Below are 14,542 nucleotides of genomic sequence, written 5' to 3'. Positions count from 1 at the left end.
CGACGCTGCGACCACCACCGCGGCCGGAGCCGGCACCGGCGCAGCCGCCACGGCGAGCCAGGGACGGCGCAGGGGAGGGCCAGGTGAGAAGCACAGGGCGGAGGATCCGAAAGTCGCGATGAATGGCTGGAAAGGGGAGCTGCGGATGATGACCGAAGGGTGCGCGGCGACGATGTCGACGCGGGCAGGGCGCGTGGAGGTGCAGCTGAGCGCCAAGAGCTCCGGACGCGGCCTTGGTCGGACCGCCCCGCGACGCCCCACGCCGGAGCGCGGCAGCGGCGAGCGGTCCTGGACCCAAGGTCGGCCTTTTGGCGCGGCATCAGCGGAAGGGGCGCCGGGGCCCGCCGACGAGCCTGCGGGAGGGACGGGCCGATGCGCCTGGGCGAGCTCACCATCGCCGAGCGAGGCACATCGCGGCGAACGATGGGGCGGCCAGCGGCGGCGGCGGCGACCTCCGTGACGTCAGCCCAACGCAGCAGCGTCTCCACCGGGGGAGCAGCGGCGTGGGGGGGGGGGGGGGAGGGGAGGCCACGGCAGGCGGCTGCGGGACGGCGGGAGAGGGAGCAGCGACGGCGGCGTTCGAGGCAGGGCAGGCCGAAGGCGGCGCCATGGCCGCGGGCGACACATTGCCAACGGAGTCGCGAGAGACGTCTGTCTGTTTAACTTGTTTCTGTTCAATTATCGTGTACACTGCCTGGTGGCTTTATTTATAAAGTCGGGCCGATTCCTTTCCTCTAAAAATGAAACTGATGCTGAATTTGCAAGTTGCTACCTACCCTAGCTTTTGGATCAACCAGCAACAGTGCACTGCTACAATTCTGGCCCGCCAAACTGCGATCGAAGGCAGCAGGGCAGCGGCCGAGAGCGTCTAAACGGTGTGTGCGTGACCCGGCGGTTTTGCACCCCCGTTGCATGCATGTGTTCCTCTCCGTGCCAAGCTCACACCAAACAGGCATCCACCGCCTCATCTGCATCGCATTCGCATGCATACGCCGCCCCTCTTTCGCTTGACCCCAGGTCAAACCCCTCACCCCTTCATAACTTCTGCCCCTCCCTCTCTCTCTCGCCTCTGCTCCTCCATTAACTCCTCGCATCCACCCCTCGCTGTCAAAAAAAAAAAAACTCCTCGCATCCACCCCCTCTTCACCTCGCTTCACTCCTCGCTCCATCATAAAAACTCGCCACCCCAAAGCGCGTACACAGAGACCCAGAGGCAGTCACAGACACACAGAGAGAGAGAGAGCAGAGCAGCCTATAGTTGCAGCTTGGACACGCCGCCCAAGAAACGCCATTCTTCTCCCACGCCGGCCTGGCTTGTACGGCCAGCTAGCTTCCTCTCACACTTAGCTGCGGCGAGGAGAAGGAGCCGTGTGCGTGCGTTCCCACCACTTGTCGCCAAGAGGAACCCCCGGCCTGCCCTCGTCTGCTCTGCTCTGACGGCCTCGCAAGGTGGTGGTGTCCGGCCGGCGAGGCGATGAAGAAGGGAGGGGCGGGGACGGCGAAGGAGGCGGCGGCGGTGGGGCAGGTGAAGGCGGAGCTGGAGGACGTGGGGAAGGCGGCGGGGCGGGCGGTGGCGGTGGCGGCCGCGCCGGCGCTGAGCCCGCTGAGCGAGACGCTGTGGCGGGAGAAGGCGGCGGTGGAGTTCCTCGGGGACGTGTCGGCGCGGCTGGCGTGGAGGGACCTCACGGTCACCGTCGCGCTCGGCAGCGGCGACACGCAGACCGTGCTCCAGGCGCTCACGGGGTACGCCGAGCCGGGCACAATCACCGCGCTCATGGGCCCCTCCGGCTCCGGCAAGTCCACGCTGCTCGACGCGCTCGCCGGCCGCCTTGCCGCCAACGCCTTCCTCTCCGGGACCATCCTGCTCAACGGCCGCAAGGCCAACCTCTCCTTCGGCGCCGCGGTACGTACCTCGCCGCCCGGCCGCCCGCCGTTGTCACTCTTAAGTAGTACCACCGGCAGTGTGACATGCATGGTTCCATACAGATTTGTGCATTTTGCGCCTTCAAATAGTTCATTTTGAAAGTAAAAGTACTACTGTATTTATTCATATTCATACAACTAAACTACAGCCCCCCACCAAAAAAAAACACAAGCCACAATTATCTTCATGAACACTCTAGTACTAGAATCATACACTTATTTTTGGATTAGTTTGAATTGCTTGCCACATATGTCACGTACACTAACATATCAACCATATCTTTTTGCTGTATGTGTACCATCATGAATATCGTTAATGGATTTGGGCATACAACACAGTAGCAGCTAGCCAGCTAGGTGATGCCGTGACGGTGACATGGTGTACAGTGTCTGGCCAGATGTTTTTCCCGCTTGCTCGCTTTCCATGTTTGTGTTCCATCTTGAATTGTGGTTGGATCTTTCTGTGATTCTGCATCACCTGATACCAACCATGGAGTAGTAATGTTACACCTGCAAAAAAAAAAACCATGGCAGTAATGTTCATTCACAACAAGAAATGGGTCATGTGCCCCTTAGTTATGAGGCCGGGTGTTACTCATAATGTTTTGTATCCTTGATGCTACATTTTGAGATAATAAAACGTCCTTTATCGAAAAAATGTGCCACGTGGCAGGCTTCGGAACTTTGCTGGGTTTTGGGTTTGTGCTAGCTTAGCTTAGCTGTATCTGCTATGTGTTGGAGGTTATCTCCTGAACTGCAGCTGCATGTAGTAATGTTCAGCAGTTTCTAGTCAAGATTGGGAGATCTGCTAGAATTTACCTTCTTCCTGTTCCTTATGGGTATTGTTGGTTGGTTATTGTTTACCTGTTTTTCCCTCAGGAATCTGCTCATAAAAAACTCTTGACACCTGACAGCCCAGTTTTTTTTTTGTACATTTAGTAGCTTGTACTTTTCCTTATGAAGAAAATGTTGTCTTAAACCAATTACTTACATGAACTTACACTCAAACTACTCACCGTTGTACTAAAAGTGACAATCACAACTTTTTTGCAATTTCAGGCCTATGTGACTCAAGACGACAACTTGATCGGCACGCTGACGGTGAGGGAGACGATCTCGTACTCGGCGCGCCTCCGGCTCCCCGACAACATGCCCATGGAAGAGAAGCGTGCCTTGGTGGAGGGCACCATCGTGGAGATGGGGCTCCAGGACTGCGCGGACACGGTCATCGGCAATTGGCACCTGAGGGGGGTCAGCGGCGGCGAGAAGAGGAGGGTCAGCATTGCCCTGGAGATACTCATGAGGCCTAGGCTGCTCTTCCTGGATGAGCCCACCAGTGGCCTCGACAGGTACTATATATCCAGTAACTTCACCATTGATCACCATGTAGCTGCTGACATGCCACACATTTTCAACTGTGCAGTGCTTCGGCGTTCTTCGTGACGCAGACTCTGCGCGGGCTGGCAAGGGATGGCCGGACCGTGATCGCCTCCATCCACCAGCCCAGCAGCGAGGTCTTCGAGCTTTTCGATCGCCTCTATCTTCTCTCAGGGGGCAAAACAGTCTACTTTGGGCAGGCTTCCGAGGCTTGCGAGGTATAAGCAACACATACTATCTACCTGAGTTTGCATATGTCTTATATGTGTGTTCCTGCAATGCCAGTGGGGTTGCTGAATCCTCTCCTGCTCTGTGCATTTTAATTGTATAGTTCTTTGCCCAAGCTGGATTCCCGTGCCCGCCGCTGCGCAACCCCTCGGATCATTTCCTCCGGTGCATAAACGCGGACTTCGACAAGGTGAAGGCCACACTGAAAGGATCAATGAAGATGAGAGTAAGTTTCAGAGGTCAGCCGCTTGTTACTGACTGTGGTACATTTTCCTGACTGAATGAAACTTTGTTCCTTTTTGCACACATACATAGTTTGAGAGGTCCGACGATCCCCTCGAGCACATCACGACTTCGGACGCGATCACAAGGCTGTTCAGCTACTACCAGCACTCGCAGCACTACTTGACGGCGCGGCAGAAGGTCGACGAGATGGCACGGGTGGTAAGCAGAGTACTCCATACATTCGTCCCATTCAGCAATTTTTCTATGACACCAAGAGAATTCATCATCATTCGTGTGGTTTTTTCCGACTGCAGAAAGGGACGGTCCTGGACGCAGGGGGGAGCCAGGCCAGCTTTGGGATGCAGGCCTTCACGCTCACCAAGCGATCGTTCGTCAACATGTCGAGGGACTTCGGGTACTACTGGCTGAGGCTTGTCATCTACATTGTGGTCACCGTCTGCATTGGATCCATCTACCTCAACGTCGGCACCAAATACAACTCCATCCTGGTAACATAAACAAGAACAATCTCCTTCAGTTTGACACTGCCATTTCTCTTCCAGGCACTGCACGGCTTTGGCTGTCCTGAACTGGCATTGTGTCAAGTTTGCTGATCTGACAGAGAAAAAAATTGTGTCAACATGCATGAATTCAGGCACGGGGCGCGTGCGCGTCCTTCATCTTCGGCTTCGTCACGTTCATGTCGATCGGAGGGTTCCCGTCTTTCGTGGAGGACATGAAGGTTTGCACTGCCGACGTGACCATGAGAGATCACCTGCTCTTTGACATTGTGAAGCAGTTCTTCAGGCTCAAAACATGCTTTGTTTCTTTTCTTCAGGTGTTCCAGAGGGAGCGGCTGAACGGGCACTACGGCGTGCTGGCGTTCGTGATCAGCAACACGCTGTCGGCGATGCCGTTCCTGATCCTCATCACCTTCCTGTCGGGGACGCTGTGCTACTTCATGGTGCGCCTCCACCCGGGCTTCATGCACTACCTCTTCTTTGTGCTCTGCCTCTACGCCAGCGTCACCGTCGTCGAGAGCCTCATGATGGCCATCGCCAGCATCATCCCCAACTTCCTCATGGGCATCATCATCGGCGCAGGGATACAGGTAACGTCCACGATCATCATCATCTCTCAGCTCATACTACTATTTCCAAACATACGATGAGTCAACTGATTGCTGTCTGCTGGAAATGTGTCAGGGGATATTCATGCTGGTGTCGGGGTACTTCAGGCTCCCGCACGACATCCCGAAGCCCTTCTGGAGGTACCCCATGTCCTACATCAGCTTCCACTACTGGGCGCTGCAGGTACGGGATGGATTCTCTTCCAGCTCGCAAAGCTACTGCATATATACCACCGGCGGCGAGCTCGAGCTCACGTTCTCTTGATGGTTGGCTGGCTCGCAGGGGCAGTACCAGAACGACCTGGTGGGGCTGGTGTTCGACAACCAGGACGAGGAGCTGCCCAAGATCCCGGGGGAGTACATCCTGGAGAACGTGTTCCAGATCGACGTGAGCCGCTCCAAGTGGCTGGACTTGTCCGTGCTCTTCGGCATGATCGTCATCTACCGCCTGCTCTTCTTCGCCATGATCAAGGTCAGCGAGGACGTGACGCCGTGGGTGCGCGGGTACGTCGCCAGGAGGAGGGTGCAGCACAAGCGCAGGGAGGCGGAGCTCGCCATGGTCCGGACGCCCTCGCTGCGCGGCTACGTCGTCGACGCGGCGCCGGAGCTGCCGGCCGATCAACCGTGATCGGTGATCGAGAATGGAAGATGAATGGCCTGAGCTGAATCGGCATACATGATCCATAATGTGTGATCCTTGTGTGGCGTGAGTACAATCTGACGATGCATCATTAAGATGGCATCTTGTAGCAGTAAGGTTGTCACTCAAATAGTGCTCCGAATGGCAACAATTTATATGAAGTGTACTACAATCTGATGATTCGTCATTAAGGTGGCATCTCGTAGCAGTAAGGTTTGTCACTCCAATAGTTGCTATAAATGGCAACAATTTTTCCAGAAACACGCATGAGATTTGCGTGTTGATTCATTAAGGAGTCACACTTGTAACACCCACGATGCGGCTATATCTCTCACGTGTCGGGGCACGAATTAAAGGCATAACCGCATGGTAGGCATGTCGCAAGAGGGTAATCTTTACACATCCCATGTACTGAATAAGGAAAGGATAAAGAGTTGGCTTACAATAGCCACTTCACACAATACATAAATATAGCATACATCATCCAGAATACAATCAAGGTCCGACTACGGAATCAACATAAATAAAGACCACCCCAAATGCTAGATCCCCGATCGACCCAACTGGGCTCCTCTACTGATCATCCGGAAAAGACACATAGTAACGGCCCGAATCCTCGTCGAACTCCCACTTGAGTTCGGTAGCGTCCCCTGCACTGGCATCATCGGCACCTGCATCTGTTTTGGAAGAATCTATGAGTCACGAGGACTCAGCAATCTCACACCCTCGCGTTCAAGACTATTTAAGTTTAAGGGTAGGAAAGGTAGTGAGGTGGAGCTGCAGCAAGCACTAGCATATATGGTGGCTAACTTACGCAAATGAGAGCGAGAAGAGAAGCAAAGCTCGGTCGAGAAACTAAAAGTGATCAAGAAGTGATCCTAAAGCTACTTACGTTCAAGCATAACACGAGACCGTGTTCTCTTCCCGGACTCCGCCGAAAAGAGGCCATCACGGCTACACACGCGGTTGATTCATTTTAATTAAGTTTAGTTTCAAGTTCTCTACAACCAGGCATTAACAAATTTCCATCTGCCCATAACCGCGGGCACGGCTTTCAAAAGTTCAAAACCCTGCAGGGGTGTCCCAACTTAGCCCATCACAAACTCTCACAGTCAACGAAGGATATTCCTTCTAGCGGGAAGACCCGATCAGTCTCGGAATCCAGGTTACAAGATATTTCGACAATGGTAAAACAAGACCAGCAAAGCCACCCGATGTGCCGACAAATCCCGATAGGAGTCGCATGTATCTCGTTCTCAGGGCAACACCGGATGAGACGGGCTACGAGTAAAACCAAACCTCGAGTTCCCCGAGGTGGCCCCGCAGACGGCTCGGTTCGGACCAACACTCAGAGAAGCACTGGCCGGGGGAGTTAAAATAAGATGACCCTTGAGTCTGCAGAACCCAATGGAAGGTATATGGTGGTAGGTAGGCAAATGGTAAAACCAAGATTGGGCCTTGCTGAAGGAGTTTTATTCAAAGCGAACTGTCAAGGGATTCGCATAACACCCAACCGCGTAAGGAACGCAAAATCAAGGAACATAGCACCGGTATGACGGAAACTAGGACGGCAAGAGTGGAACAAAACACCAGGCATAAAGCCGAGCCTTCCATCCTTTACCAAGTATATAGATGCATTAAAGTAAATAAGAGATAATAATAATATCCCAACAATATCCATGTTTCAACATGGAACAAACTTCAACTCCACCTGCAACTAGCAACGCTATAAGAGGGGTTGAGCAAAGAGGTAACATAGTCAAACAACGGTTTGCTAGGGAAGGTGGTTTAGAGGCTTGACATGGCAATATGGGAGGCATGGTATAGCAAGTGGTAGGTATCGCGGCATAGCAATAGAGCGAACAATTAGCAAGCAAAGATAGAAGTGATTTCGAGGGTATGGTCATCTTGCCTGCAAAGTTCTCCGAGTTGACGAAAACTTGATCCTCGTAAGCGTACTCAACGGGTTCCTCGATCACGAACTCGTATCCCGGCTCTACCCAAAGCAAGAACACAAGCAAAGGACCAACAATCAATCACGGTGCAATGCACAATCAATATGATGCAAAACATGACATGACATGCGGGATGTGATATGCAATGCATATGCATACTTCGGAAGGGAAAGATTGAACCATGCCTCAACTTGGCAAACCAAGTGTGTCGCTGGAAAGATGAGATGATTTTGGTCGAAATCGATATAAAGATCACCGGAATCGGATGCACGGTTTGCAAATGGCAAGCAAAACAAGAATGTCACAATTTTGCGATTAACAGCATGATGCCATCTAGAATGCAACAAGAAACTAAGCTACTGCACTCCAACATAGCAACAAAGCACATGGCAGTGATCTACTCAAGATGCTTGACAAAAGATGAACACTGAGCTACGGCTAAATCACACAAGAGCAGGTTCAAACAGGCATGGCAAAAGTGCAAAAGATATCATCATCACAGACTTAGTGAAAATACTAACATGTCAGGAACAACATCAGGAAGCAATGTTTAGAGCAAGCTAACAACATGATACAAAAACAGAACATAGCAAACAAAGACATGGCATGAATCTACTCAAAGCATAGAACAAAAGTCCCTTATTGATCAAGAGCCAAAAAAAGGCACAGAAAATACTATGGCACCCATGTAAACATAGCAAGTTTCGTTAACAGATTCAGACTTAATAGAAAAACCGGGCATGGCAAAAACAGAGTTACGAAGGCATCTTTGCGAGCTCGATTCACTCAACACAAGGAATTGCATGACAAGATAAGCATGGCATGTTCAAAAAGCTAACCAAGGCAAGAGAAAGTTTATAGCATGCATGAATCAACTACAACAACCATGGCAAAATTTATTAACATGTAAACAATCTGCCAGAAACATTTTATAGCAAAAGTAGAGCAAGATTGAGACATGCTAGGGCACTCCATAATTGCAAACAGGGACATGGATGGATAGAGCACAACCATAAGTCCAAATCATCCCTTACTGAATCAACTCAAATAAAGAATGTATCTCACTGTAGCAACATGGTTACATGGCATCAAAATAACAGCAGACAAGACTTGGCCAAAATCCTGAGATCCTGAAATCAGCAATAACACGAAGGCTACTTTGCATGCTGGTGCTAGTCACCACAAAGATCACAAAAATACATGGCATACACCCCTGTAAAGATGCCATGGCATAGATCAAAATACATGTAGAGCTCATGCCCATATGCAGCACACAACAAATATGACAAAAATGACAAAAGCTCATAATCTGCTAAGAGTCAGCACCTAACAATTCATAGCACTCTTGCATCCATGATTTGGGCATCAAGATGGACTCAAACAAGCATGTCACAATGGAACAAAATGAAGAGCACATCAAGATGAACATTTTGATATATCATGCATGCAAAACGGATCTACGGATGAGGAGTTATGGCATGATGAACAGGGCCTGAAAACTTGACACAAAAAGGACTTAGGGAAAAATCAAAGTCAACCTCGTGGATCAGATCTAGGGTTCGTCGGCGCGGACGTTGAGGTTCGTCGGAGGAGTGGCCGGAGAGGACGGGGACGGCGGCCGGAGTGGGGGAAGGGGACGCCGGAGTTGGATCTATGGAGGAGGCGGCGACGTGCGGCGGCTGGGCGGCGGCGTTGTGCGGCGGCAGGGCGCCGAAGGCGCAGGACGGGCGGCGGCCTCGGGCGCGGTCTCCCGCGGGCGGCGGCAGCGGAGAGACGGGCCGCGGGGGCCGGCCTCGGGCCCGGGCGGGCCGGCGGCGCGGGGGCAGCGGAGCGCTGACGTGGCGGGCAGTGATTCGGCGGTGGCGGCGGCGCGGACGCGTCCGACTCGGACGGACGTGTCCGGCGCGCGGAGGAAGGAGGAGTCTAGGGTTTGGACTGCGATTTGGACAGGGAGGACATATTTATACCTAGAAGGAGGTGGGAGTGTCCAAATGGAGTGTAGTTTTCGACCACGCGATCGTGATCGGACGGCGGAGGACATGGAAGTGGTTTGGATGGGTTATTGGGCCATTTTGGAGGGGTGTTGGGCTACAACACACACGAGGCCTTTACGGTTCCCCGGTTAATCGTTGGAGTATCAAACGGACTCCAAATGGCACGAAACTTGACAGACGGTCTACCGGTGGTGTACCAAGTCCGCCTGGCAAATCTCGGTCCATTCCGAAAAAGTTTAACACCCGCTCACGAAAAAAGACGAAAGGGGGCGCCGGAGGACGTAGGAGTGTCGGATTGCAAAACGGACAACGGGGAAAATGCTCGGATGCATGAGACGAACACGTATGCAAATGCGATGCACATGATGACATGATATGAATATGCATGACATGAACAAAATGAAAAACAAAGATAAGAACCCAACCACGAGTCTCATAACTTAAAGCCGGAAATGGCAGAGTCGGAGTTACAGATATGGTAAGTTACATCCGGGGTGTTACAACACTCCACCCAACATAAATGACAAAAATGACAAATAGCTACTGAAGAAGAAGCCCCAAGGGCCAATGAAGATCTTGTAGACGTATAAATGTATTGCCTAGTTTTTACATCAGATCGGTCTTTTGGTTGCATTGGCTACAACATGCATTTCTACATGGTATGAGCCATTTCGCAAGAAGAGAATGTCCAACACACTACCCCCGTGTCGCCCTCCTCTAGCGACCTGGGAGTGACTCATGTACATCACTGGGGGCCTCCTTGCCTTCGATCCTCCACCTCTCGCTGCCGCCAGAGGCGCCGCCGGCGAAGCCCGGGCGGGATCCAATGATGGTGGCGGCGGGGCGGTTCCCCTGGGCAACCTCCGCTTTCGTTCTCTCAGCCTCAATGGCATGTGGCGGCGGCTCGGCGGCGCACTCCCGATTTGTATGGGTCGACGGCGGGGTGGGGCAGAGGTCTTTGGCAGGCGTCTGGCAAGGGTCGACAACAACGAGGATGCTCAGGAGCGTGGCGGGGATGGAGCGTTGACGGCCAGGGTTGGTGGTCCAGATCTAGGCATTTCCGGCCTTTGGATTGCCTTCATGGCCGTCCTCGTCTCAGTGGTGCATCACTTGCCCCTCGTGGTAGGTGTGGCGGTGGTGGATGGTGCCTTCGGCGGTCTTTCGATGGTGGTGTCGATCCGAGTGAGGTGTGCGCCATCTCCTAGCATCGATCTCGCGCGACTCGAATGGGCTTGGGCGGATCGACGCCTCTGCGACGTGGCTGCAGGCGGGCGCGGTGGTGCCTGACAGCACCGGCCGCTAGGTACCGAGGTGGTGCCGGCCCGGTCTGGCGGCGACAGACTAGATCGGGGTGGCGTGGGGGCCTGCTGTCGTGATGATTAAGGTGGTCGTACTCGTACTCTTCTCGCATCACGACAACAGACTGCATGATCGGTCCTCCTCGATCTGGCCATCAACGTGTTCCGGGACGACCACAGGAGATCTTGTTCATGATATCTGGATCGGTTAGATTGCGGTCGTGCATGCCCATATCAGCCTACGAGGTTATGAGGGCATGGCGCGAAGCTCTATTGGTTGATGACACCTTAGGACATGCCGGCTTCTCGGTTTCCATGGTGAAGTTAGCGGTGGAGAAGGTCATTGTGGCCGAGATCGAAGGATCAGTTAGACGAACGGAGCCTTGGAGTCAATTGAGTCAGCCAGGTGTCAGATAACTCTCAGGAGCAGCAGTGATAAGTGGAGGCAACAACACTGGAGGATTTCATTTTTGGTGGTACTCCTTGAGTGCCAGGTCGTGACTTTCAGGGTGAAAACCTAAGGTCTGACCTTCATTGGTTGCGCCTGGCGATTGCCTTCGTGAAGGAATTGTTTTGAGAGCGCGGACTTTCTCCAAGGTGAAAACCTAAGATTTTCGATCGGGCAATGACAACGCTTGTGCACTGTTCCCTTCTTGAAGGCGTTGCTTTTGGAGGCTTTTTATGTTTTCCGGGTGTTGTATTAGGTGGTGGTAGGTGTGCTGCTGTTTAGAGGAGTCGATCACTATGGCAGGACCTTTCTTTTATTTTTCCTTTGGCTATGTGCATACTGGATGTCTTTGTGACATCTTATAGGTGCAGAGGCTGGGTGGTATTTTCATAATATTAATACATTTCCTTTTTCAAAAAAATCTACATGGTATCGGAGCCAAAGGTCTTCAATTCAAGACCGGGCATTTCTACATGGTATCGAAGCTAAGTGGTCTTGAGTTCATGACCCGGCTGACGCAATTAAATTGCAGCCCACTTTCGGTCCATATTTAGGTCCGAGGAAGCCACACGTGAGGGGAGTGTTGACGTATAAATGTAGTCTAGTCATAATTATCAGATCAATTTTTTGGTTGCACTGACTGGAGCATGCACTTCTACATATCTGATAGGGCAACACACTAATGTTCTGTATAATTTGGACAGAACTTAAGAAGGAATAGTAGAAGAAAAGACATAAGGTGTTTATGGCCATTAAAGAACTAACGATTTGTTACCATGATCCATTATTTAATCTGAACTTAACAGGTGGTAGTGGCATCTATTAACTAGAGGGATTTTGTGGGAGTTTGGACCGCTGCCACGTAAAACTGTGACACCCTCGACCCACCCAAAACCCCGCATCTCCATCCCTTTTCTCTTTCTTTGCATCTGCTTCCTCACTCGTCGGTGCCGCCGCTCTACAATCTTGGCCGCATGCCAACCCTTCCTGAACCTCTGCGACCTCCACCGCTACACCCAGTCGCCACATCACTTGTCCTACACCGCCTGAGCTGAATCTGTATACATGATCCATAATATGTGGTGTGAGTACAATCTGACGATTCAATGTTAAAGTGGCATCCTGTAGCAGTAAGGTTACCAATCAAATAGTGCCCCGAATGTCACAATTTATATGAAGTACTAGAATCTGATGGTTCATCATTAAGGTGGCATCTTGTAGCAGTAAGGTTGTCACTCGAATAGTTGCTACAAATGGCAACAATTTATGACAAATGGCAATTTAAGAAGATGCCCCAAGGACGATCTGACAGGGCAACACACTAATGTTCTGTATAATTTGTACTACTACAAAGAGGAACAATAGAAGAAAGGACAAGAGGTACTTATGGCCATTAAAGAACGAACTATTTGTTAGGTACTATACTATGATGATCCATTATTCAATCTGAAGTTAACAAGTGGTGGTGGCATATGTTGACACATGCAGTCAAGTATAGTGTTTAACTGGGAACGGGGCATATTATTGCTAGGGTAGATGAGGCAGCCAGTAACTCTGTCTGATGTTGATCCATAATGTATGGAGATTCTAATGTAAGATCCGTTATAGGCATCCACCATGAGCTGATGTTGGTCTAGATCACATGTCTGCAAGTTAATGCACTGAACAACAATGCAAGCCTTCCTTCAGCTTCTGCAGTTAGCCGGGTGTAAGAGCAACCGTAGCACATGCTTGTATTCCCTTCATTTCATTTTACTTTTAATATAAAATTTTGTTTGAAGTCAAAATATGCAAATTTTAATCAAATTTATATTAAAAATAACAATATCTATACTATTAAAGTTATATAATATAAAAAATAATTTCATGTCGCATCTAATAATATTGATTTTGTATTTTGAATGTTAATATTTTATCTTGTAAAGTTGGTCAAAAATTATGAAGTTTGACTTCAGACAAATTTTATATTCAGACTAAAAGGAACTTGCATGACATCTTTGTTCTATCCTCCCGTGACAGTGAGGTCCTAATGAAAACTAATGGTCATTAAGGTGCTTCTTTTAATAAAGAACCTAAGCAAAGCATTAACAATCAATGAATACATAAACTTCTCAAATTACAGTCATCCCTATAGAGTATCCCAATTATTGTTATATTGGGATCTACAAATCGAAACAATAACAAGTGCATATAACTTGCAAATATGACCAAGAACTCAAATATATTTATGACAACATAATAGATTCATTTCTGAAATCATCGCACTCGGATCCTAGTGACAATCATTAAACATCTCAAAGTCATATCAACATCAATATCAAAACATAGTGACGAATCTCATCCATCTACATCTACCTCTAGTATGCCTACGATAAAATTACTTACTCCCGGTGATGAGTATCATGAGATTGTTAATGAAGCAGGGCTGTTGATGATGATGGCGATGAATTCCTCTCTTTGGAGCCCCGAATGGGCTCCAGATCAGGTCTTCGGACGAAGAACAAGAGGCAGAGGCTCCGTATGATAAAAACGCGAAACTTTTTCTTTGTTTTTTTTTCTCGGAACGGGCTTGGAATTAGGTCAAACCGAGGCTCGTGGGGCCCATAAGCTCTCATGGCGCGCTCAGGGGGGCACCCCCTGAGCTTGTGGCGCCCCTCCGGTAGTTCTTTGCGTCAGTATTTTTTATATATTTCTAAAAAAAATTCTCTATAAAGTTTCGTCTAATTCCGAGATTTTTTTTGTTTCTGCACAAAAATAACACCAAATTAGTTTTGCTGAAAACAACGCTAATCCGAGTTAGTTTCATTCAAATCATACAAATTAGAGTTCAAAACAAGAGCAGAAGTGTTTGAAAAAATAGATACGTTGAAGACGTATTACCCACATGCCTTAAAAATGCGTCTTCTCATTTGGTAGACATTGGTGGATCGTCTTTCATCTGCATTAACCTTCAAAACCATCACGGTCCACGCAACATGTGTCAGTATGGAGCGTTGGAAAAACGCCAACCATATATTGTTCCAATGTGCCCCCCAAAATTCCTGTGGAGTTGCGTTCGAGAATGTGTTGATCCATCCTGGAACCCAAACTTGATGATAGGGATTTGAGCACTGTTAAGAACTCCCGCGTGCAGCTACAATTGCTTAGCTTTGATAGTATTTTGTGCTTTAGCTTGGTCGTTATGGACTAGTCATAATAAACTTGTCACCGAGGGAATCATTTCATCCCATCATGCTAACTATATCTTTAAATGGTCTCTATTTTTTAGCAATGACGTCCTTTAAGGAATACGAAGGATTGTTATGCGGCGGCAGACATCCTTCTC

At 49.9% G+C, this 14,542-nt stretch overlaps 1 protein-coding gene across 1 annotated transcript; it reads left to right on the top strand.

Annotated features, from left to right (window-relative positions):
- The first annotated feature begins 1,090 nt into the window (after positions 1-1,090).
- LOC125509013 (ABC transporter G family member 11) lies at positions 1,091-5,814 on the top strand. The gene is made up of 10 exons (XM_048673855.2): positions 1,091-1,903; positions 2,983-3,272; positions 3,347-3,518; positions 3,632-3,754; positions 3,844-3,972; positions 4,068-4,262; positions 4,409-4,495; positions 4,592-4,864; positions 4,959-5,066; positions 5,166-5,814. The coding sequence occupies exons 1-10, from the start codon at positions 1,475-1,477 to the stop codon at positions 5,508-5,510; spliced, it is 2,151 nt and encodes a 716-aa protein (XP_048529812.1). The 5' UTR covers positions 1,091-1,474; the 3' UTR covers positions 5,511-5,814.
- Positions 5,815-14,542: the final 8,728 nt, after the last annotated feature.

The sequence above is a fragment of the Triticum urartu genome, chromosome 1A (assembly GCF_056163025.1).
Source record: "Triticum urartu cultivar PI428250 chromosome 1A, HENAU_Tu73, whole genome shotgun sequence".
Lineage (NCBI taxonomy): Eukaryota > Viridiplantae > Streptophyta > Magnoliopsida > Poales > Poaceae > Triticum > Triticum urartu.
Note: the sequence above shows the minus strand (reverse complement) of the source record. Positions and strands in the feature narration are given on the sequence as shown.